Source organism: Hyaena hyaena, unplaced genomic scaffold (genome assembly GCF_003009895.1).
Source record: "Hyaena hyaena isolate Hyena2069 unplaced genomic scaffold, ASM300989v1 scaffold_94, whole genome shotgun sequence".
Lineage (NCBI taxonomy): Eukaryota > Metazoa > Chordata > Mammalia > Carnivora > Hyaenidae > Hyaena > Hyaena hyaena.
This window is the reverse complement of record NW_024080726.1, coordinates 1,468,635-1,493,783: the sequence shown is the minus strand read 5'-3', so window position 1 is coordinate 1,493,783 and position 25,149 is coordinate 1,468,635. Positions and strand designations below refer to the sequence as shown.

The following is a 25,149-nucleotide window of genomic DNA, read 5'->3' as shown; positions in this document are numbered from 1 at the left end:
CAGTGGAATCCTTTTAAGGAACACTTTTCTTGATGCATTTCAAATGGGATTCGGTTTGCACAGATCTAATGGATGCAAGACTCCCCAGGAAGAGGTTCACTGTTTTTTTTCAGAAGCATTCAGCTGCATTTCTATTATGTAAAGTAATTACATTAAGCTGGACTGTGGATACAGCTGTCAGGAAATGGCTCACAAACCCTCCCACAGGGCCGCGTAACTTTGTAGATGACTCGTAGGCCTTAAATATACGTGTTTCCAATGCAGTATTCCGTGTGTCACAGTTGTAAAAGCATCAGGAATTTTGTGATGACTTTTTTAGGGCAAAAAAGTGTTATTTTATTTTATTTTATTTTATGTTTTTTTAAAATTTATTTCTTTTTTTTTTCTTTTTTTTTTTTTTTTTTACAAATAGTTTATTGTCAAATTAGGTTCTACATAACACTCAGTGCTCATCCCCAAAGTGCCCTCCTTCATGCCCATCCCCCCCTCCCCCCCACATCCATCAGTCCTCAGTTTTTGTCAGCATTCAAGAGTCTCTCATGGTTTGCCTCTCTCCCTTTCCCCCACCATTTCCCCCCTTCTTCTCCCCCTTGGTCCTCCGTCAAGTTCCTCCTAATCCTCCTATACGTGCAAACATATGGTATTTGTCCTTCTCTGCCTGACTTATTTCGCTCAGCATAACACCCTCAAGGTCCATCCATGTTGCTACACATGGCCAGATTTCATTGTTTCTCATTGCCATGTAGTATTCCATGGTATAGATAAACCACATCTTCTTGATCCATTCGTCTGTTGATGGACACTTAGGCTCTTTCCATGTTTTAGCTATTGTGGAGAGTGCTGCTATGAACATTGGGGTACATGTGCTCCTATGCCTCAGCATTTCTGTATCCCTTGGGTAAATTCCTAGCAGTGCTATTGCTGGGTCATAAGGGAGTTCTATTGTTAGTTTCCTGAGGAACCTCCACACTGTTTTCCAGAGGGGCTGTACCAGTTTACATTCCCACCAACAGTGCAGGAGGGTGCCCGTTTCTCCACATCCTCGCCAGCATCTAGAGTTCTCTGATTGGCTCATTTTAGCCACTCTGACTGGCGTGAGGTGGTATCTCAGTGTGGTTTTGATTTGTATAAAATTTATTTCTGAGAGAGAGAGACACAGCATGATCTCGGGAGAGTCAGAGAGAGAGGGAGATATAGAATCTGAAACAGGCTCTAGGCTCTGAGCTAGCTGTCAGCACAGAGCCGGATGCGGGGCTCGAACCCACCAACCTTGAGATCATGACCTGAGCCGAAGTCGGATGCTTAAGTGACTGAGCCACCCAGGCGCCCCAGGAAGTGTTATTTTAAAACTTTAAAAATGTTGATTGATAGCCTGAATATACACACATAAACACGACACCACTTTCTCCTTCTGTGTCACATTCAAAATGTGAGTCCAAGTGCTTTCATTTTGAACCTGAAGATCCTTGTCAGATTTCATCATTGAGACCATTGTGTCGCATCGTTGAGACTGGCTGCCTTTCCCGCTAGGGGATCGATCATGGCTCACTTTAGGATTGAGTCTCAAATTTGTAATATATGGACAAGCACTGGACTTTTCTCTACATTTCCAATTTGGTTAAGTTTTATTTCACTTTTTGGTCTTCCTTCCTTTTATTTCACTTTTTGGACTTCTTGAAAGTCAACTGTAGTGTTGCTTGGTGTCTGACAGATGATCACCAAAATATACCAACTTCTTTTAGCTTTGAAAATTCTCTAATATATTCTGAGTGCCTTTGTTTGCATTTCCTGGCACAAGACCAGCGATTTCTATATGGTGTTGTCGCTTTTCACGATCTTAGTGAGGTAATTGTGAAGATACCTCAGCTGGCTCTGAGGTCTTCACATTTTAGTTAATTAAATGACAAGTGTTGGCTAAGAATAGAACCTTCAGAACCCAGTTTCAGTGTGTGAGCAGGGACTCCGTGAGCGTGCTGACTCCACGCGAATGTTCAGGTGCTTGCTGTGGCCACTGGGTCACATCGACCCCGTGCAACTGGAAGGAACCTGTTGACATGAAATGTAAGATGCTTTTCATTTCAGAAATGGAAAAATGGAAAGAATTTGGGAAATTGTATAGTTGAAATTTTTCATTTTAAACAGGAGGATGATCTGTTCTCATGGTCTTCCACTGGAGCCACTCAAAGGAAGATCAGCCTGTGTTGGTGAGGTTCATCTTTGGAAGTACAGGGAATAATCTAGTCACTGAGTCACTACTATCAGACAGAAGAAGAAAGAATTGCAGTTAGTTTGAAACTAAGATGGTGCAGTAAATAAAAAGGTATCTTTCCCCTTTCTACTTCTGGAGATTCACCTCTTATATTATGTTTGTGGGTAGGTTTTTCTGTTTTGTTTTATTGGTTGCCTTTGCTTTTTTTCTCTCCCGGTGCTTTCTATTCTCTTCCCTTCTGTCAAACCTATAGAGTAGGTTGTAGGAATTCAGATTTTTAGACTCTGGCCTGAAAACCTTGGATTTAAAACTGGCATTGTTTTCATCTTCTTAATGTTAATATCATACTTTCATTCCAAGGTCAGTTATGTCTCCACTTGACCCTTCAACAACAGGGTTTGAACCATGTATACGTGGATTTTTTTCAATAAATACAGTACAGTATACCGTAAATGTATTTTCTTAATAACATTTTCTTTTCTCTAGCTTAAGAATAATACTCAAGAATATGCTGTAAGAACACAGTGTATAATACACATACAAAATAACCTGTTAATCAGCGGTTATGTTGATAAGACTTCTGGTCAACACACTGTTAGTTAAGTTTTGGGGGAGTCAAAAGTTCAATGCTCAGAAGTGGCACCCCTAATCCTTGTGTTGTTCAAGGATCAATTGAATTTTTCTAAAATTCTAAGGCCAGTTATACATATATACATTGCAAAATTAGTTATGTACGCGTATGCACCTGTCTGCATAGCGTATTGTTTATATCTCCATTGCTATTAGTGCTGGGGGTTTCTAGCCTTTAGCCCCAGTTGAAGGAGGCCGGGTCTCTCCATTTAGTGATCTTCTTCCCATCCTTTATCATCTTTCCTATATACTTTTTTTTGGCTAATCTTAAAGATAAAATTATCTTTGTCTCATTTCCTTCTCGTCTCAAAATTCCTGCCCTCTCCCTGTGCTGTGATTACTCTCTGTGTGTCTTTGGTGGCTAGCAGGTAAATCTGTGAGTGAAGCATCAGACTCGGTACGTGACTTGCTGATGGACGATCTGAACTTTCATTTCCTCGCACCTAACCCCTGAGACAGTGTTTGGCGTTGGTCTCGGAGAATAGCTATGGCTAATCATAACAGTGCTTCATGTTGGATCCTGCTTCTGATTTACAAAGCGCTTCCACTTGGTTTCACTCTGAGTCTCACTGCCGATGGGACGAGGGTCTAAGATCGGGTAATGAGGAAGCAGGACGGCTGGGATACAACCCAAGTTTGGATACTCCTAGTACAGGATTTTTGTTTTGTTTGTTTTTTGCTGTACTTCATTGCCTTTGTCGCTGAAAGTTTGGATATTTTTGTGTTCATAACAAATACTTCTATGTTTCCTTCTCTAACTGGACAGATCTCTTCTTCTGGTGCTATTGCCAAATGGTGGGTGAAGCCCTTTGAGACTTAAGGCAGAAGTCACGAGTATTTTGTTCGTCTTTATAAAGTCACTCCCGAAGTGTTTGATCACAGCGGTAGAGTAGTCTGGTTTCAACTCACAAGTGTGCCCGAGGGGAGCTGGCCAGTGTGGTTTAAGCACACGTGGTGTCCCTTCAGATGCCTGGCCCATGGTGGCAGTTCTCAGTCCTCCTGGCTGTGTAAGCTGCCGTTCCGAGTAAGACAAGATGTCGGGTTTCTGACCCGACTCTCTTCTTGGGTCAGTAAAATGGCTATAGTGAGTCACTGTTGTCAGACTCGGAGCAGGAGAAGGTCGGCGCCGGGCCTGGCTGCATGGTGTCTGTGCTTCGTCCCGGGTGCGGGAGTCCTCACAGGCTTTCTGCTGCAGAAACACAGATGCTAGCAAAATCCTTCATTCCTAGAAGAGAATGAAGAGAATTTCCTTTTCTCTCCTCCAAAGTTTGGGAGCCTCCGGTGGGGCAAGTACTTGGGATTCCTACAGTGACCATTTCACCATCGAGACCTGCAAGGAGACAGACATGCTGAACTACCTCATCGAGTGTTTTGACCGAGTTGGAATAGAGGAGAAAAAAGCACCAAAGGTAATGTGAAATAGATTCATTTCAAAAACCCCTCAAAACCTGGTTATTTTTTGATAAATAATCATTCCCCACCCCCACCCCACCCCCGTTTCCTTGATTCAATCAGAAAAATGGTTATCAAGCATGTACTGTGTGCCAGGCACTATGCTGGGAGCTCAGGGTATATCAGTGAACAAAACAGACAAAGATCCTGCTCTCCCGGAACTCACGTTCTAGTGGAAGGAAGAAGTGATTGGAGGCAAGTGCCATTGCCACCAGCAACTTACATGGCCCTGATAATTCCCGATAGTCTGTCACAAGTGTAATAATCACCCGCATTCCTGGAGTGCCTGGGGGCTGCCAGCACCGGGCTAGGTCTCCGGTAGCTCAGATTCTCGCGGTTGTTCAGGTGGTCCAGGGGAATCTAGTGTAAGATAGGTACTGTTTGCATTGTCTTAGTAAGCAGACGAACCTCAGGTACATTCATTAGCCATAATCACATAAAAATTACAGAATCGGGTTTAAACTCCGGAAGCTATACTTTCTCTGCTGTTTCATGCTGACTCTATTATTGTTTCCTTCCCAGTTCATTGGCTGCTTCCAGTTTTCCAAACTAGTCCCCTTGTCTACCTGTTAGTTAAATGCTCATGAAGGGCTTCCCTGGGCTTTGTTGCTGTAACCGTAGCAAAAGCGAGCATGTGCGTGCACCTCTGCAATCCCCCATTGGTCACCTCGCGCTTCCGCTCTTCTCTGACCGTAGATTTCAGCGGAGGCAGCACACTCGGAGGATACGATTACTCCGGTTGGCTCATTATGAATAAAGGAAGAGAAAAGCGTACCATTTCCTGGAGATTGATCCCCTCTGACTCTTGTCAATTTTCAACAGTACAGGGTTATTTTGTTTGTTTATGTAGTCCTAACTTCCGCCTTCTCATTTCAGATGTGCAGCCAGCCAGCAGTCAGCCAGCTTCTGAGCAACATCCGCTCACAGTGCATATCCCACACCGCGTTAGTTCTACAAGGTTCCCTCACACAACCAAGGTAGGCAAGCGCGTATGTGCTCCTGTTAGCAGGGAGAGGACCCTGTCCATCAGTGGGCATCAGACCGCCCAGCCAACTTGCAGCACCCTGGATAACACTCTCTGTCGCCTGGAAAACAAAAGCGGTCAACTAGGTGACTGTAAAGGTCCCTTCCCCTCTTTGAAACACTGTGAAAATAAACCATCAGTGAAATATGTCAGTGTCATGGCAGAAAATGAGTATTTAGTTTAACAGCAGCTGCCTGAAATCAGGGGAAATATTTGGAAAAGTGTGCAGGTCATCACTCTCCATGTATCATACAATCAATATCTGTTACTCAGTAATAAGTAAAAGTGGCAGAATAGTTAACCTGGGAATCACACAAAGGATACTACGTTATTCACTGATTGTTTCTGAGGGTCCCATAGAGGTTTCTACTTCATCAAAGTCTTTGTGGGTTTCGTGTATTTTATGGAAAATATCTGAAGGAAAAAAGATGCAAAAATATCTAAGGGAAAAATGGTAGCGTTACAGCATTTATTTGTTCTGAATGTTGTTATATTATTTTCTATACCATAACCATATGTTTTTGAAACTTGTCAAAAAGAAGGAAAAGGAAGGGGGGTGCCTGGCTGGCTTAGTGAGCAGAGCGTGCACTCTGGATCTCGGAGTCGTGGGTTTGAGCCCCATGTTGGGTGTAGAGATAACGTAAATAAGTAAGCTTCGGGAAAAAAAAAAAAAGGAAGAAGGAAACATGTACCAAAACAAAAAAAACTTCTATTTTTAAAATTAATAAGAGTTTTTTTTTAAAGTCCTCAGCTACCACTGAATTTTTCTTTTCAATTGGATGAGGCATAAACAAGTAAAATAGATAAGGCTTCCTTTTTGGGGGGTAATGCTTTATTTTTAAAGGGTTGAATGTAGAAAAAGATGGATTCTTTGAAAACTTTCAATAGTGTCTTGTTAAAAAGACCAAAAAGTGATTATTAACGATAGGAAGGGTGATCTTTTGCCCAAGGCCGTCGCGTAGAATATTTGGGAGATTCCAAGTTTGACTTTTTTTAATGTTTTTTTTTTTTTTTTTTTTAATTTATTTCTGAGAGAGAGAGACAGCATGAGCAGGGGAGGGTCAGAGAGAGAAGGAGATACAGAATCAGAAGCAGGCTCCAGGCTCTGAGCTAGTGGTCAGTGCAGAGTCCGACATGGGGCTCGAACCCACGAACCGCAAGATCATGACCTGAACCAAAGTCAGACGCTCAACCGACTGAGCCACCCAGGCGCCCCCAAGTTTGACTTTTGACTGGACGCCTCCACTGACAGGACAGCCGTGTGTCATCTTGTCACCTGGCGAGGAACCGAGCCCTCACAGTCCTTGCCTTTTGGTGGGTTTGCAGGTCCGTGCTCCAGCCGTCCTTCCTGGTGCCGTATATGCTGTGCCGCAATCTCCCGTATGGCTTCATGCAGGAGCTGGTGAGGACCACTCACCAGGACGAAGAAGTGTTCAAGCAGGTGAGGGTCTGCGAGTTTGCTACCGAGACTTTTCACCGAGGAGCTCCTGCGCCAAGGCAGATTTCTAAAGGCACCATATATTGGAAACTTCTGTTTCTGAATGTGAACCTGCGTTATTTGCTCAGAGAGATCTACCCGAACTTGCTTGTTTGCTTTTTTAATGTTTAATTTATTTTTGAGAGAGAGAGAGACAGACAGAGTACGAGCAGCGGAGGAGTGGAGAGAGAGGGAAACAATCTGAAGCAGGCTCCAGGCTCTGAGCTGTCAGCACAGAGCCCGACATGGAGCTCGAACTCGTGAACCATGAGATCATGATCCAAGCCCAAGTCGGACACTTGCTTTCTTGAGATGATTAGATTGACAGCTGCATTGTTCAGATCATTTGTCCACTTCAGTCAGTCAAGCATCGAGTGTTTTAAACAGTGTGTTAGTGCCACGGGAGGGAAGACCTAGCGGGCCCTGCCCCTGATTCCAAGGTGCTTTTAACACGAGACTCCTGAGAGAGAGCATGAGACGTGATGTGCATTTGCGGTTGAGTCATACTGAAAGTTAGTTCTCTGAGTTTATAGTCAATAAAAGACGATCAGTAAATCAGTGACTAAGTTAGCTTCGTGGCAGCCTGCACGCCACATAGAATCTTCTGTCTTCTCACCACTAAACTGGGAATGAGATCCTTTGTGTTACTAATGACCTCTTTCATTAAGTAGTCCTACAGCTTTATATCTCCCTCTGGGAAGTCAAGTGAAAATGCAGATGTGGGATACTTAGTAATAAAGCTACTTATTTAGCCTCGAAGGTCCCTTCATGGTGAAACTTCAGCATCACATTTGGCCGTCATTTTCCGGCTTGTGTTGTGAAGTGAACGCTTTGCCCCAACAACTTTCACACAAGCCACGTCCCTGATGGAGGGACTTTTGTGCCTATTTCTCACAGTATGCTGTGCAAGTGTGTCTTTTCACACAGAGGAGCAGAGGCAGTAGCTCTCATTGATAGGGTTCCTTGTCATCTGTTTTTCTGCCTAGTATTATTTGTAACTTTTCATTTTGAGGCCTTTGAAACCTCAGGAATTGTGTTTTACCAGCTTCCCAAATACTAGCAAAGGAAGAATCCAGGGGCCAAGCTCCCAGTTAGGAGTGTGACTATGTCTGAAATCCCTCGAGAACTTCTTGGATGGTGGTCTTGTTGGCTTGTAGGAATACTTAAGGCGGCTTAGTGAGCTTTTCTTCTCTAGAAAGATGAATGAACCCTGTTGAAAATAAATAGCTGTCTCGGCAAGGCTCAAGTGTACACTCTGTTGTGTGTGCAACGTGCACTAATTAGATTCCTTTTCCTCTTCTACAAGACCTCATTTGAGGAACCCAGAGTAGCTTTAGCCATGAAAATCAGCCCAGTGATCAGGGGTACCTGGGAGGCTCAGTCGGTTAAATGTCCAATTCTCAGTTTCTGCTCAGGATGTGGTCTCATGGTTCGTGAGTTCAGGCCCCAAACGGTGGCTCTGCTGACAGTGCAGAGCCTGCTTGGGATTCTCTCTCTCCCTTTGTCTCTGCCTCTCCTCTGCATGCATGCTATCTCTCTCTCTCTCAAAATAAATAAATAAACTTTAAAAAACTTTTAATAAAAAGAAAAAGAAAATCAGCCCAGTGATCTGCTGATAGGGGTGTTATGCCTATTTTATTCTAAAGAAACGTACACAGAGTTCATGAAGTGACTTCTGTTTTTTTAATTGAGATGAAATCCACATAACATAAAATTAACCAATTCAGTGGCATTTAGTACATTCACAGTGTTGGGTAACCATGATTTCTTTTCAATCACAGCATTCTGATCCCTTTCCTGCCACTCAATCTTGAACATTTCTTCTCTGTCTTACATGTTACCTTGTGTCTTTTTTAGAGAGAAATGATGAGTGAGTGGCCTTTGAATCACCAACAAATACCGCATAAACTCCACACATATACCATACACAGAATCCATAAAAAAATAAAAATAAAAATGCGTAAGTCACACAAATATCATAGTGCTTGACTATTTGAAAAATATTGTACCTAATAATATCTTGTCTACTGTAAATTAGATCCTACCCACAAGAAAGGATAACTCTACTAGAAGGATGCATCTTGATAACATTCTGGAAAAAAAAAGTTGGAGATTTTTCTAGATGACCACTTGTGAAATTGATTTTTGGTGATTTGGGAACTTCGGTTTTGTTTTCTTCTTGATTGTAATTGTGACATTTCCCCAACCCCACACCTAAGCTTTACCTATCCATTTTTAACAGCACGTTCCATCCACCCTGATGCTTTGAGTTGCAGAAACTAGAACCATCTCTTCCAGAGCTATCTTTTGATCTCAAGAAACTCCCCAGGCACTTTGTATTCCAGGGTACTTTTTTTTTTATTCTTTGCTCCTTAAATGAGGAAGCTGCTGGATACAACGGGACAAAATTAGTAGGAGAGGGAATTTGTCAGATTTTCTGGTGGCTTTATAGAATATGGCCATTTCAGCTTGTTGGCATTTGGATTGTCACCTGTTGTTTATACCACTTTCTACTTAATGTCATTAGTTTTGAATCCCAACCAACTCCCGAAGTGTGTCGATCAGGGAGCGCACCGTGACATTTGAAGATGAACTGTGCTGAGTTGATCTTGCATGGTGATAACGTGCCCTGGGATTAATGATAAACTTGTAAAAATAAATATAAGTGCCCTTATGTAAATATAAGATCTGATCTTACATTACTGTATTAATTAAACCACAAATGGAGGTAAGTCATCCTGATCAAGTTTTCTTTTATATTTTCAACGTGTATCAACTATCTCTTTACTCTGTATCATTAAAGCTAATGTCCTGGTAATAATATCCATACTGGTTTATTTTTCTTGTTCTCTTCAAAAGAAACAGGGAGAGACAAGAAGAATCTAGATGGAGGTGAGAGAAGGGCAGCAAAGAAGTTTTTAAAATACTGATAGAGTTGGGAAAAGCTTCTGTACAGACTGTAGGTGCTTGGTAATCCGAAACATACTCATTGCTGAGATGTACAGCATTGAGTCGATAAGGTGAGGATCCCCAGGGACTCCTAGAACAGGCTCGAAAATCAAGAGTTTCTACTGAGTCCCTCGGAGTCCCGCCAGAGAACTAGGACTCGCCGAATCCTGTTACTTCTGGAAAACCCAGCTGTATTACTTTATGGTCAGCCTCATCGAAGGGCAGAGCCACGCTCTGTGGCCAGATGCTGGACCCTTGATAAATGGAACACATATTCCCTGGGGAAGGTGGAGACGCTTGGACATTCAGAGTTGGCACTTTATTTAACCTGCCTCCTGTTCTTACATCTTCCTGAACTTACGTTTCTGATTTGTTTTTTTTTTTTTTTTCTTGCAGATCTTTATCCCCATTTTACAAGGCCTGGCTCTCGCTGCCAAAGAGTGCTCCCTCGATAGTGACTACTTTAAATACCCCCTCATGGTAAACCTTGGCTCTTTTTCTTTAAGCTGTTCATGAGATGCTTTCCCTCCAGATTATTTTAATGCATGCTTTCCTTTCAGGTCCATGATCAACCTTGTTTTCACATTTAAAACATGAAATCATTGCGTTGGCCGTGCAGTGGTTGGTGTGAAGAGAGCTTTAGCGCCTGGGACATATTCCACCCATTTGAGCCCTAGACAGGGGTCAGGGATGCAGCCCTTAAAATGCGCTTCCCCGAAGTCCAGCGTAGCTTGTGAAAATGACGATTATGGCTGGTGTCCTTCTGATTCTTCTAACAACAGGCATACAGTAATTGGAATGAAACTTTGTTATTTAAAAAAAAAACAAAAACAATGCTATTACACTTTCAAATAAGAAGGTAGAGCTATACTAGGAAAAGTAGCCCAACGTTATGTAGTGACTTTCTATGGAAAAATCTCAGAGTAGTTTTCTTGTTTATTTTCCCTGTTCTCTTCAAGCTTCACGTGGGAGACAGACGTGCTGGTCTCTGTAAGGCTGTAAGGCACTAAACAGCAAGCATGAATCATAGACACAAGTTTCCCCTAGATGCCCATTGAGGGCCTTGACTGTTGTGAAAACACTAGAACCAGGTAGAAAAAAAAGTAGGGGGAGCTCTTCTCTGAATTTGCTTCTTGGAGATTTTGGGGAGAAAACTACCCTGACGTCTGACTATTTTTCACTCTAGAAATATGAAGGAAAAATATTAAAATATGAAATGAGCAAACTCAGTGAGTAAAAACAACCTGTGTAAGCTGAGGCCCTGGTTAAGTTGCTCTTTTTACCGTAGTTGTTCCTTTTACTCATCCTACCTACCGACTTAATTCCCTTCTTCCCATTCACTCAGTATCCACCAGGGACCTATTCTGTGCCAGAGACCAGGGCCGATTAGACAAGGCGCCCCTCTGCTAGCTGCTCCTGACCCGCTGCACAGCTCAAGTCCGCAACAGCACAGTCAGATAACCATACCGTGATAAACGCTAACACAGAGGTGTGCACGAGGGGTGCATTTATCTATTTTAATAAATCAGTTTTAATAAGTGTGCTTTAATCAAAACTGAGCTAAAAGTCTAAGACGGTGCTGGGGAATTCTTACTTTAAAAAATAACTTTGAATGGATATATGTCAAGGCTCTTTCCACTGCACATGCTATTCAAGTTTCTAATAAAATTCTGTTGATCCTTATGCAGGCTTCTGTCTGTGCCAGATAAAAGGAAGTGAGATCATCTGATTGTTTGAGTTCAGTGATGAAATGAGTGCACATTAATTATCACTGTATTATGTAAATGTTCCTTCATGGAACTGTGGCCTTTTCTGTTGCGGACTGAACTGGCTCGATGTTTCGGCAAGGAGCTTTTAGTGTCAGATAGCAACAAAATGTTCTTGGTCAGAAGACAAAGGCATCCCTTATGACAGACAATAGTTTGATTTTATGCCATGAGAGTGCCGTGCAAGGAAGGACAGTGGGGGCAGGAAGAGGAAGATCGCTGGAGCTGGAATCAGAAACAATCGTGATTATTCTCTGGCTCAGTGCATTCCAGCGTTGCCGTGCCCTGGATACACCTGGGGGTGGGTCTTCAAAAACCACGGATGCCCGTCTCAGCCGTGCTTCCTCCGTCTCCGTCCCGGGTGTGGTGAGGGTGGGAACTGGCATTGGGCTTTTCCAGCTTCCCAGGTGACCTCCCCCGACCCCCAGCCTCGTGCAGCACTATCTGGGAATCCCTGTGCTAGGCACTGAGAACTTTTCCTTCTCGGTGGCTCGCTGGGCCTCAGTGGCACCTCGGGGCCTGTCAGTGCCTGAGTGCATCGACTCAGAAGCTTCCGTTGGCTGGCTTCACAACTTGTGTGGCTCTGGTCAAATCACAGAAGATTAAGCTCACTGTTAAAATAGCGTTTGAAGGGCCCCTGGGTGGCTCAGTCGGTTAAATGTCTGACTTCAGCTCAGGTCATGATCTTGTGGTTCGTGAGTTCAAGCCCCATGTCCGGCTCTGAGCTGACAGCTCAGAGCCTGGAGCCTGCTTCAGAGTCTGTGTCTCCCTCTTTCTCTGCCCCTACCCCACTCACACACTATCTCTCACTCCTTCAGTTCCTCCCTCCCTCCGTCTCTCTCTGTCTCTCTCTCTATCTCAACTATAAATATTTAAAAAAAATTTTTTTAAAGATATAATAGCAGTTGATTGGCATACCATGGCCATGTTAAACTGTGTTCATGCCCCTAAAATCAGTTTTTCCTGCTTCACTAATGTGAGAATGATTGGAACTCCACAGGAAAGTGTTGGAGTTCTCAGAAATACCAGAGATCTTGAAACCATGTAATACTTTTAAATATGTCCTGAATTTGGTTGCATATGAGATTGTAATTAGTTACAGTGCTATTTAGCAGTGGAAAGACTAGCCATCTCAAGTTTATGGAGCCTATCATTTTTTTTTTTTAATATTTTATTTATTTCTAGGAGAGAGAGAGACAGCGTGAGCAAGGGAGGGTCAGAGAGAGAGGGAGTCACAGACTGAAACAGGCTCCAGGTTCTGAGCTGGCAGTCAGCACAGAGCCTGACGCGGGGCTCGAACCCACGAACCGCGAGATCATGACCTAAGCGAAAGTCGGACGCTTAACCGACTAAGCCACCCATGCGCCCCTGGAGCCTATCGTTTTTGATATGGAAAGATGTTAAGGGAAAACGTTTTTTGTAAGAATATACTCATTTATCTCAGTGTGTGTATGCACAGAAACATCTTTGGCATGCTGTTTACTAACATATCAACAGAGGTTATCTCTCAGGGTAAAGTTTATGGGGGATTCTTAGTTTCATTTTATATTTCTGTTTTATCTGCAGTTTTTACAGTGAGCAGGAATTAACTAAATGGTCCATCAGAAAAGCAGTGAGGCTGTTAGTGTTGTGGAAGGAATGCATATACATTTAGAGCAGCATTCAAGCTGCTCCTTGATACTACACGTGGTAGTCAGCTTAAGGTGAAATACACTTAAACGACACTTTCTGATCTTATTTCTAGGCTTTAGGTGAGCTCTGTGAAACCAAGTTCGGGAAGACACACCCTGTGTGCAATTTGGTGAGTGCCTCCCTGATGGACTTTCATATACTCAACGGACTGACGTATCACTCAGAAGATATCCCTTGAGTAACATTACCTGAAAGACCTCGCTTAGAGGACATTTAGATGAGGTGTAGGTAACACGCCTGGGGGCAGGGCGGCTCGTGGCAGTTCAGTCAACCCTGTACGTCACTGCCTGGGATGACGCTGCTTGCCGCCTTTGGTGGTGTTTGTAGAAGTATTGTGCAACTGGGAAAGCAAGTCCTATGGAAAACTTGACTTGTCCTTTGATAGTGAAAGAGTAGTTCATCTGAAGTCTATCGAAGAGCTTCTCGAAACATAGAAGTTCAAAGACTGTCTTGTAAAAACGTAGAGGGCCTGGAGGCTTCTCCTCCTCCACCGGACATGAGAAAATACCAACAGGAGTCCTAGCACATTCGTGAGCTTTGGGTTTTTGTGTGTCAGCTGTCAGCCGTCTCGCTGGTGGCTGAGGACCAGCCGAACAGGTTGGTGGGGGGAGAACTCTGTTCGTTACACTTTTCTCTCACTTGCCCACTTAGCAGCTTGAATCACCTCTTCCTTTTTTTTAAATTTGATTTGGTTTTTTTTGCGTAGGTTGCTTCTTTGCCGTTGTGGTTGCCTAAATCCTTAAGCCCTGGCTCGGGGCGGGAGCTGCAGAGACTCTCTTACTTGGGGGCTTTCTTCAGCTTCTCGGTCTTTGCAGAAGATGATGTAAGTACGGTGGCCATTTGCACTTGGCTCCTCTTCTGTTCAGATTCCTGCCTAAATGTACATTGCGTATGGGTTGAATTCTTTTCCTTCTCTTTCCAGGCTAAGGTGGTTGAGAAGTATTTCTCAGGGCCTGCCATTACCCTGGAAAACACTCGTGTGGTTAGCCAATCATTGCAGCACTACTTGGAGCTGGGAAGGGTAGGTGTTCGGAAATTGCATTCAAAGGATGAGTCAAAGAGAAAGTTGTACGTAAGTGACCTGGGCCTTGAGTGAGAACCGTCACAACGATGCTATGTGGTATCACAGGGTACTGGTTCTGAGGTTGGTGGCCGTGCTCTCTCTCCGGCTCCCTCTCAGGGCTTTAAAATACGAGACTGCGCGAGCGCTGATCTCTTGTATATGCTCCTTGATGACCCCAGTACAGGGTGTGTCCCAGGTATAAATTAATGTGTCTTTAGTTTTGAATCTTTTAGCAGCAAAATTCTGGGCTAATGATAGCATAATTAAGGTAATTTTGATCCTATCCCAACAAGGAAGTAGCAAAGGCTGTTTTCTTAAAACTGTAATAACTCCTTACCTCCTCCACTCCGTAATCCACTTCCACGCGAATTGTCTTGACACAGCTGAATTTGGGCATTTCTGCTCCTCTTGTAATCCGCTTCTCCGAACATGAGTGGAAGGAGTAGAGGAGAGAAGGGCGGAAGAAGCCTAGCTGTTCTCGAGGTCAAAAGGAATAATTTTTTAAAGTTTTAATTTTTTTTTCTTCCTTTTAAAAATAACTTCCAGCAAGAGCTCTTCAAGATTCTGCATAGTATTTTGTTAAATGGTGAAACGCGCGAGGCCGCTCTCGGGTACATGGCAGCTGTGGTCAATGCCAACATGAAGAAGGCCCAGATGCAGGTAGGACTCCGAAGGCCTTCTTTTACTTCTTGATTAAGTTCATTTACTACCTTGCATTTATTCGGGAACAATACCGGGCACTGTTCTAGAAAATGGAGACGCGGTGCTGAGCAAGACGGAAGAACTCCCTGCCTCTGGGGCTTATGTTCTCCGAGCTAAATGGGTAGACACATAAACCTAGTATCTCAGGCAGTCCCAGAACCTGTGAAGCAAGTATGGCAATGCGGACTGAGTGTAACCGTGGCCGCACCGGAAGGAAGGCACGGGAGTGATCTTGGATCAGGTGGTGGGGAGACCCCTCTGTGGAGGTGATATGTTATCAGAGACCTGACTCGTGTGAAAGTCGCCCATTGCAAGGCTGCAAAAAGAGTTTTCTAGACCTGGCGAGGCACCAAAGGTGGAGATGAGCTAGCTTTGGAACAAGCCGCACATGCAGACGTCAGTGGCTGAAGGATAATGTACAGGAAGGAGAATGGAGGCTCATGGGCTAGCGGGATGGGCAGAGGCTCCGACAGACCAGGGCTGATGCGGTAAGAACCGCAATGGGAAAGCACTGGAGGCTTTTGCGGCAAGGAAACCACCACGTGTGCTGTGGGAGGAGGGACAGAAGCAGACGCAAGGCGACCAGTTAGAAGGTTGTAAGTGTGCCAGAGCTAGTGAGGAGGCTGGTGGCTTGGACCACTTTGCAAAAGTAGAGAGGTTAAAAAGGCATCCTTCCTATGTTATTTATACGTAATGGGTGAAAGATGTGACCTTCCTACTCAGAAGAGGAAAACAGGTTTAGAGAACCGCACGAGACTGCCTGGGTTTCCTGCTGCAGCCCCACCATTTACTAACCTGACGGTGGGACCTTAGGTAGTTCTTTCTCTGTGCCTCTGTTTCCTAAGTGTTAAGTGGGGTTAAGAATAGTACCAACCTGTGGATTTAGTATCTGTAAAGCTGTTAGAACAGTGCCTGGTGCATCATGGACACTCAACGGATGTTAACTACCAGGGTTATAATTGTTCTGTTATTAATACAGGACTTTGCTAATGATGTTGACCAGAGAAACTATTAGCCAAATGGTGATGAACGAAACAAGGGTTTTCATGCTCTTGACGGTAAATAAAGAAGAGAAAGGAAGCAGCATTTATTGTGTATCTACTGAATTCATTTTGAGGACTTTGGACAAGTCCCTCAAATTCTGTGAGCCTTAGTTTCCTCCTCTGTACAATGCGAATGATGGTGGCACTGACTTGCTGGGGCTGTTCTGAGGATCCAGTGAGAGAATGTATAAAATGCTTCACATGTGATTAATACTCCACAAAGAGCACCTGCTAGCAGAATGACAGTGGTGACGATATTTGTCCTCTCGTCGACTTCAGGATGAATGTCTGGTCTCCTTGTACAGTTGTGTCCAAATTTCCATGTAAATCGTTGTTTTAAATCCTTTTTAAAAAAATTTTTTTTAATGTTTTTATTTCTGAGGGAAAGAGACAGCGTGAGCAGGGGAGGGTCAGAGAGAGAGGGAGACAGAATCTGAAACAGGCTCCAGGCTCTGAGCTAGCTGTCAGCACAGAGCCCGACGCGGGGCTCGAACCCACAAACCGTGAGATCATGACCTGAGCCGAAGTTGGACGCTTCACCCACTGAGCCACCCAGGTGCCCCTAAATCCTTTTTTTCCCATAATTCACAGACAGATGATAGATTGGTATCTACGGATGGATTCATGCTGAATTTCCTTTGGGTGCTGCAGCAGCTAAGTACAAAGATCAAGCTAGAGACGGTGGATGCCACGTACATATTCCACCCGAGGTGTCGGATTGCTCTTCCGAATGACGAGACAAGAGTGAATGCAACGATGGAGGATGTGAACGACTGGCTGGCTGAGCTTTGTGAGTGATGCGCCCGTGATTAGACCATTTAAAGCGCCACCCTTTTATTTGAAATATTGTCATTACCTTATTTTTTTGGATGCTAGCGATTCCTCCAAAATTGTATTTTCTCTTCAGAAGATGAACTTACGAGCCTGAGATACACAGTAAAAATGAATGCACTAAGAAAGTTCTTATTTGGAGTAGCCAAATAGAAACATAAAGCAACTGGAAGGAAATCTACTATTCAGAGTAAAATAAAAAAGAAGAAATATAACTAAAATGATAGTGGAGGCTTACTTATCGTATAGATTTTTGTGTATACCAATTAAAGTTCTCAAGAAATATTCATAGATCTTAATGAATTGGTGGTATTAAAATAGGAATATTTTCAAAGTGCTACAATTGTTGATCTTCTTTCCTTGTTATAATGCACGTTAGTGACAGACATCAAATCCCTCTGGCACTTATTTTTTATATATTACAAAATCATTCATGGAATAGGAGAGAGATTCTGTGCTTACCTGACAGCACAGCATTGCGATCGGGTGTGTTTACATGTTCCAGAAAAACGTTGTTTTTTAAGTTTATTTAATTTTGAGAGAGAGAGAGAGAGAGGCACAGAGAGAGGGAGAGAGAGAATCCCAAGCAGGCTCTGCACTGTCAGCACAGAGCCCGATGCGGGGCTTGAACTCATGAATCGTGAAATCATAACCTGAGTTGAAGTCAGACACTTAACCAACTGAGCCGCCCAGATACCCTATGAAGTTAGCATTTGATTAGTGTCATTTAAATAAGTGGCCACTGGTATAGTCCTGGACTCATATTATGGACGAGTAAGTTCCAGAAGAATTAAGGGGTTAAACATTTAAAACTATATATATAATAAAATGTGAAAAAAAAAACCAAACAAGATTTGACCCAGTCATGAAGGAAACAAATTTATAATGATTAAAAAAATGCGACATCTCATCAGAGATAATATGTATTTACAGTACCTTATTATGTAAATACACTTTTTCTGGTGTGAGACTGAATGAATACGGAAAATTTAAAAATGGGACCAAATGTGTGCACATGATTGATAAAATCATTCCTTACAAAATATAAAATTGTTAGAAACGTATAAGGCCCAAACTGGATTCTACCAAGAGACAGTGCTCACTTCGGCAGCACATATACTAAAATTGGATTCTACCAAGAGAAGTTTTCTTTTGTTTGGGGAAAAAAATGTAAGCAGTATATATCCTAAGAAATAAAATATGCTTCTTGGAAAAGATATACATACTTCTAGGAATTAGGTACAAATTGAAAGAAATTCAGGTTACTGTTGTATATCTATGAATTATCCAAAAACAAAGTGATAAGATAGAATGGAAGTTTGTGAAGAAATAGATGACATTTAATCAGTTTCTTTAGTGAATTCTGATTTATGTAAAAAATGATAACACTTTCATTCTCAGTAATGCTACATTTTAGAATATGCTCCCAATGCTGGGGGTGGGGTGAAGTAGTACATTTTTATACTTAGATCTTCCAAGCACTCTTTATAAGAGAGAAAAAAGAGAGAAATGACAAATGTGCCCACAGAGGGGAAATGGCTATGGAATCTGTAGCTTATTAACATAACATAGTCTAATAGCATTTTGAAATGTAAGGTGGTGTTTTGTGACCTGTGTTGAATAGTAGAAATGGTTATGTAAAATACATCAGGAAGGCACAGAACAAAAGATGTCGACGTACATCTAATGCAAACATTTAAGCAGAAGGGGCAGAATATCTACTCACTGAACAGAGCTCACAGGAATTCTGTTCGTCTTATAATTGATCCGTATTTTTTTAAAAGCATCCTTAAACTTCTTGAAAATTCGAATACAGTTTTGTCGTAACTGTGCTTTTACTCTGATTTAGTCTTGTTGTAGGTTTTATTTAGGGAATTCTGTTATTTTTCCTAGATGGAGACCAGCCGCCATTTTCTGAGCCCAAATTCCCTACAGAATGCTTTTTTCTTACCCTGCACGCCCACCACCTCTCTATTCTGCCAAGTTGCCGTCGCTACATCCGCAGACTCCGGGCCATCCGGGAGCTCAACAGGTATGTGAACCCATGTCCCGGGATCGCCTGAGTTCCCACTGCTCTCAAAGCGAGCAGTTCCACTGTGACCAGGAGATTTGAACGTGGGGAGAACGTACGTTACAATATGCCACCTACCTCTGCTTCCACATCCACGTTCCTCGGTCGGCCCGAGTTCTTTATGTGAAGTGACCCACACTGTGGCCTCTGAGAGTCCTCAACCCTTGATGGGTGGTTGCTAGACTTCCATTAACTCTTTCCACCGGCCATGGTGTGGACCAGGAGGTACTTTCAAGGACCTCCCAGATTCCAGACATACTCCTTCTTCCCTGCACTGTGAAACAGGAAGTCTAGTTCCCCTTGATAAACAAGATCATTCACTCCTACCTACATGTAATGCTCTTTTTTTTTTTTTTTTAATGTTTTTTATTTATTTCTAGGAGAGAGAGAGAGAGACAGCGTGAGCAGGGGAGGGTCAGAGAGAGAGGGAGTCACAGACTCTGAAACAGGCTCCAGGCTCTGAGCTGGCAGTCAGCACAGAGCCCGACGCGGGGCTCGAACCCACGAACTGCGAGATCATGACCTAAGCGAAAGTCGGACGCTTAGCCGACTAAGCCACCCAGGCGCCCCTGTAATGCTCTTTTTTGCATGTTGTCCTATGGCATAAAGAATTCAGAATGGCCGGATAGTAGCCTCAATTCCCAGTTCATTAGCACCATCGTTGAGTTTCTTAACCTACGCATTTCTCCCTGTGTACCAACATCTCCAAATAAACAAACCATGGGAACAGGGAGCAAAAATATATTTGAATGGCTCCTCTGGAATGATAACAGCGTGGCCGCTTCATTTGGTTCCATGACCTATGTACACGTGTGGCTTGAGAACAAGTATGTGGTATCTATATCTGCAACTGTATGTCTCTATCTGCCTTGCTGATCACTTGTTAATGCTGATGATTACTCTGTAGATGCTTTAAGGTTTTCCTTCTACACGTATTTGTGTTGTTTGTAAATGATGATAGTCTTCTCTCTTATACCTTTTTTCTTTTTGCCTAAGTATACTGGCGACAGTTTCTAGTACAACCTTGCATAGGGACAACCTTCTTTGTATATCCTCATTACCAGATTAAGAAAATTTCCCATCATTTTTAGTATTTTAATAGTTTTCATTCCTAACAGAAGTTGAATTTCATTAAAAGCTTTTTCCATAGTTGTTAAAGAGATCAGATTTTTCCCCCCTCCTATATTCTGTTAATGTGGTCGAATTACATCAGCCTGCTTTCTGATATTAAACCAGACTTCCATCCCTAGAGTAAAGTCAGCTTTTATTTCTCATTGATAATGCTTTTATGTCTCATATTCCATTGACTAATATTCTGTTTAAGATTTTTGAGTCTATGTTCAAAAGAAAGATTGACCTGTAGTTTCTTGTTAAGTCTTCCTCAGAGTTTGGTATCAGTGTTATGCTTGCCACATAGAATGAGTCGGGAAATATTCTCTCTTTTTATATCCCTAGGAAGAGTTTATTGTATAGCAGTTATGTTATTTTTTTCTTGAATGTTTGGGAACATTCGTTGATGAAGCTGTCTGGGATTAGAGTTTTCTTTGTGGGACGGCTTTTAATTATGTGTTTTATTCAGTTAATAGATACAGGACTATTTAGATTTTTAGTTCATCTTGCGTTAGAATTTCTGTGACATCTAAAGTTTCAAAATCTCTAGGTCTAAAGTTGCTCATAATATTGTCTTTCTATCATTTTAATGTCTGCAGCACCTTCATTATTTCCTTCTACTCTTTTTCAGTTTAATTTGCATTCTTGTTGATATTTTTATTGCCCCTTGAGGTTGGTACTGAGATCATTCATTTTCAGCCCTTTCTTATGTGCATTTAAGGTGTTTCATTTCCCCCAAAGTGTGGTTTTGGCTGTATCCCTCATGTTTGGCATGTCGTATTTTACTGTTCAGTTCAAAATATTTTCTATTTGTTTTTGTTTCTTTTTTGACTATGGATTATCGAAAATATATATTGTTGAAATTCCGGATTCTCAGTGGACTTGTCTATTTATCTCTAGCTAAATTTCATTATGGTCTAGAGGACATGTTCTGATTTGTGTTTTTTAAACTTTTTTTGGAATTTGCTTTCTGGCCTCACACTTAGGAGTAAACATTCCGCGTAGATGTGGAAAGAATGTGCTTTCTGTGTTGTATATTGCACAGCTTCATTTCATCTATTAGGTCAGGTTTATTCATCTGTCATTCACATTTTTCTCATATTTGCTGATTTTACCAGCTTCTACTCAGAGAGGCCTATAAAAATTTCAAGCTGTGATTGTGAACTTGCTTCTTCCTCTTGGAATCTTGGGATCCCATCTCTTCCACTGACTTTGGATGATCGATTTCACTGATACCAGCTCCCGCTTTCAGTCCAGCTCCCAGTGGGTGGTCAGAGCTGTCAGTATTCCCCTCACCTGTGTACTTCCTGGTGCTGTGACAGGAGAGGTGTCCTCCAGGGAATGGGGGGGGGGCGCCGAGGGGGCACGTCCTGGGAGGCGGAGTTGTCTGAGCTGATCATACATGGTGTAACTATATTAATCTATATTAATGGCCTCAGCTGCTGCTGCTTTTTTTTTTAAAGTATATTTATTTATTTTGAGAGAGGCGGGGAGAGAGGATCCCAAGCAGGCTCCGAGCCATCAGCACAGAGCCCAGTGCCCGGCTCGAACTCACAAACCGTGAGATGGTGACCTGAGCTGAAAGCAGGAGTTGAATGCTCAACCAACTGAGCCACCCAGGCACCCCAATATTCTCAGCTTTTTTAAAAATGTTTTTTTATTTATTTTTGAGACAGAGAACACAGAATGCGAGTGGGGGTGGGACAGAGAGTGAGGGAGACCTAGAATCTGAAGCAGGCCCCAGGGGCTCGAACTCATGAACTGCAAGGTCATGACCTGAGCTCAAGTCGGGCGCTTAACTGACTGAGCCACCTACACACCCCAATATTCTCGGCTTCTCAAGTGTTAGAGTTTTTCCTCTGAATTATGTCAGGGAATGCCAGATAGCTCAACTTCACACAGCATAGGTCACTGTCAATTCCAACTTTGAGTCAGTTAGCTGGGCACACATTTAAAACCCATCCCAGCTATTCGGGACAGTCTTGAATCCAGGATCTCTGTTAGTTGTAACCATGTTGATGAACTTAGAAGGATGTTAACTTGTTTCACTCTTGGTGATCAAGCATCTCCAGGATCCGTTGCACACACACTCCCACGTTGTGTCACTACAGATGTGGCAGATAGAATAATGATGTCCCAAGGATGTGGAAGGGAAATAAGAATTCCAAGTGCACTGAAATCTACAGCAGTTTGCTTAGAAAAACAAATACGTTGACCACACGTTGTCATGACCACCCAGTTGGAAGCGAACAAGGCTGCCTTGCACTTGTGCTCATTGTTCCATGTGCCTGTCCACTGTGGCTCCCTAGAGGTGGCCCGTCAGGCCCGGCTGCCCCCACAGTGCTTCTAAGCTTCTTTCAGGGTCATCTCATCCCGCCATTTGTGGCATAGACAGGTGCCACACAGCAGTTTCAGTGCACTAGCTGTCTATCAAGTCATCGCCACTTTTTGAGAGCCACTATGTACTAGGAGTCCTCTTTTGAACCTGACCTGGCGAGAAGCTGCTTCAAGGTTCATCCTGACAGTAGGAGCTGTGTCACCGCTCAGGCAAAACTCCTCCAGCCCTGTGCATCCAGAAAACCCTTGTGGCTGCCACTCCCCAGTATCCGCTTCTGCCTTCGATGAAAGTCACCTTTTGATGGAGACTAGGTCATGGTCACAGTTGTTGGCAGTGAGGGAGTCTGGGTAAAGGTGGTTTCAAAATTTTTATCAGCCTCTAGTTTTCTATATGTTGTCTTGACAGAGGGGGTTGAATAGCAGTAAGTGGGCCAGTCTTTAAAACGTGCAGCCTGTGGTATGACTGGCGGGCAATATTTGGGCAGGCACCTGAAGGAGGTGAAGGAGCAAAGCCACAAAGATGAGCTTAGGAGCATTCCCAGCAGAGGGAACGATTGCAAAAGAAGAAAAGGTACTTGCCGTTACTCAACTAGCCTTTCGTTTGGGGTAATTGACCAGGCGTCTCAACCTTGAATTTTCATGAAGGATTTCTTTTTCTCCCTCGCTGGAAAATAAGGGAACAATGTGTTTCTTTCTCTATTTCATTAAATCTGAAGTACCATCCATTTTAAGACCTCATTATCTGTGGAACCCATAAGAAAGAAAATTTCTGGGGCGCCTGGGTGGCTCAGTCAGTTAAGCAGCTGATGTCAGCTCACCGTTCATGAGTTCAAGCCCCACATTAGGCTCTGTGCTGACAGCTCAGAGCCTGGAGCCTGCTTCAGATTCTGGGTCTCCCTCTCTCTCTGGCCCTCCCCCACTCATGTTCTGTTTCTCTCTGTCTCAATAATAAATAAAACATTAAAAAATAAAAAAGAAAGAAAATTTCTGCCAGATCATGATAAGATACACTCTGATTTTAAAGACACTAAAACGAGGGGGGGAAATGTGCCTCTGAGAGTCAATGACATGGTCAGAATGAACAGGTAAGATGGATGCGTGTGTCTTCTTGCACGTGACTGTTAGTCTTTGGTTTCAGAACTGTGGAAGATTTAAAAAATAATGAAAGCCAATGGAAAGACTCCCCGCTGGCAACTAGACACCGCGAAATGCTGAAACGCTGCAAAACTCAGCTTAAGGTTCGTAAAGTTAACTGGTTTAATTACAGATCAGCCTTGTAACAGGAATTTTCCCACCCGCGAGTGGGCCTTGACTGAGCCAGTCAGTGTCCTTTTCCCCTTCATTATTCTGTTCCCCTGAAGAGGAGACACTACACTTTCAAGCCTGTTGATGCCTCACCTGTGTCTAATACAACATTTAAATCTCAGCACAGAATCTGCACATGCTTATGCCAGCGACACCTTGAATTCTTCCTGGTCTTACCACCCTCAGGGCAACATCACCGGCCTCCCTCCCCCATCTGCAAGGTCCTCCCCTCTGCTGCCTCCCCAGCCCTGGGACCCAAAACACACAGGCACCAGGGTGTCCAGCCACGCACTTTCATGATGTTGCACCAAGTGGGTTTGTGGTGGTGGGAAGACTCCCTTCCTTTGTCCCTGAGTCTCCATTTGTCATTGAAGGTGATCCACTGCACAGACCCTCGCTGTAGACAGGGAGTCTTCTGTCGTTGGGTGCTGGGCAAAGGCTGTACGAGGAAGCGTAGACAGCAGACATGTGCATTTTTCTTATGTTTGTGTTCAAACTATAAAATAGTATTAGCTGGTTCTGCCTACAGTTGATTAGTAGGAGGATAGGTGGACATTTTAACTTCGATTTCTGGTGCGAGTGAAGATAGGTTTGTTTTATTTACCACTAGACCTGCTCGAGATGCCGAGCAAACCAGGGGTCCTTACCTGGCTTCTCTAGGCCTCCATGCGCACACCACAGACATGTTATTAGGAGCCTGAAGCTGTGTACCCTGGTGTGCCGGTGCGTGTGCATGCGTGCGTGCATTTCCTTCTCACAGCCATCCTCCCAGGCAGGTGTGGGACCCTCCGTGGACAAGCATTTTTTTGCCCTGGGGCAGCTCGTAAGTGGTGACCTGGAATCCAGACGCAGATTTGACCAGCTTCTTTCCGCGAACCGTCTGATGCCAAAGTGCCTCCCCCATCAACCTTGTCCCCCAGTCGAGCTACTTAAACACGACAGTAATAACTACCTTTTTGAGCCCCAGCTGCGTGCTCCGTGGTTTGCATGGCATACCTTTTGTTTCTCTCAGAACAAAGAAAGCTCTTGAGACATGACCAGCTTCCTGTAGCTAGTTAGAGATGGAGCTCCCGAAGCCCTAGAACTTCAACTTCCCATCTCTTGGCCCGTTCCCTGGCCAGTCAGCGCCGCAGACACTTGCTCGCAACTAATGTGTGGGCTGGGGCGGGGCGTACCTCCTTCCACAGAAACTGGTACGGTGCAAGGCCTGTGCTGACGCTGGCTTACTTGACGAGAGCTTTCTGAGAAGATGTCTGAATTTTTACGGCCTTCTCATCCAGCTGCTGCTCCGCATCCTGGACCCCGCCTATCCCGAGTGAGTGCCCCCCTTCCCCGCCACCTCCCCTGTCCTCGTGCGGGCTTTGTTGCTTTCGTTGTTCTTCAGTCGATAGCTAAGACCCAAGCCCTTAGTCCATTCTTTAATTTCTAGATCGTACTTTATACAGACCACAAAATTGGTAATATTTTATGTTCCTCGTAATTATCATA

The 25,149-nt window shown here is 43.5% G+C and overlaps 1 protein-coding gene across 3 annotated transcripts in view; it reads left to right on the top strand.

The window, feature by feature from the left end:
• Positions 1 to 25,149, top strand: part of UBE4B (ubiquitination factor E4B) — a 119,894-nt gene that overhangs the window by 68,901 nt on the left and 25,844 nt on the right. For all 3 annotated transcript variants that reach the window (XM_039234916.1, XM_039234918.1, XM_039234917.1), the window contains 12 exons: positions 4,107 to 4,248; positions 5,168 to 5,268; positions 6,642 to 6,756; positions 10,138 to 10,221; positions 13,252 to 13,308; positions 13,906 to 14,022; positions 14,122 to 14,220; positions 14,809 to 14,922; positions 16,599 to 16,797; positions 18,732 to 18,870; positions 23,495 to 23,594; positions 24,849 to 24,976. In XM_039234916.1, coding sequence (XP_039090847.1) covers positions 4,107 to 4,248; positions 5,168 to 5,268; positions 6,642 to 6,756; positions 10,138 to 10,221; positions 13,252 to 13,308; positions 13,906 to 14,022; positions 14,122 to 14,220; positions 14,809 to 14,922; positions 16,599 to 16,797; positions 18,732 to 18,870; positions 23,495 to 23,594; positions 24,849 to 24,976 — 1,395 coding nt within the window. The remainder of the gene's footprint in view (positions 1 to 4,106; positions 4,249 to 5,167; positions 5,269 to 6,641; positions 6,757 to 10,137; positions 10,222 to 13,251; positions 13,309 to 13,905; positions 14,023 to 14,121; positions 14,221 to 14,808; positions 14,923 to 16,598; positions 16,798 to 18,731; positions 18,871 to 23,494; positions 23,595 to 24,848; positions 24,977 to 25,149) is intronic.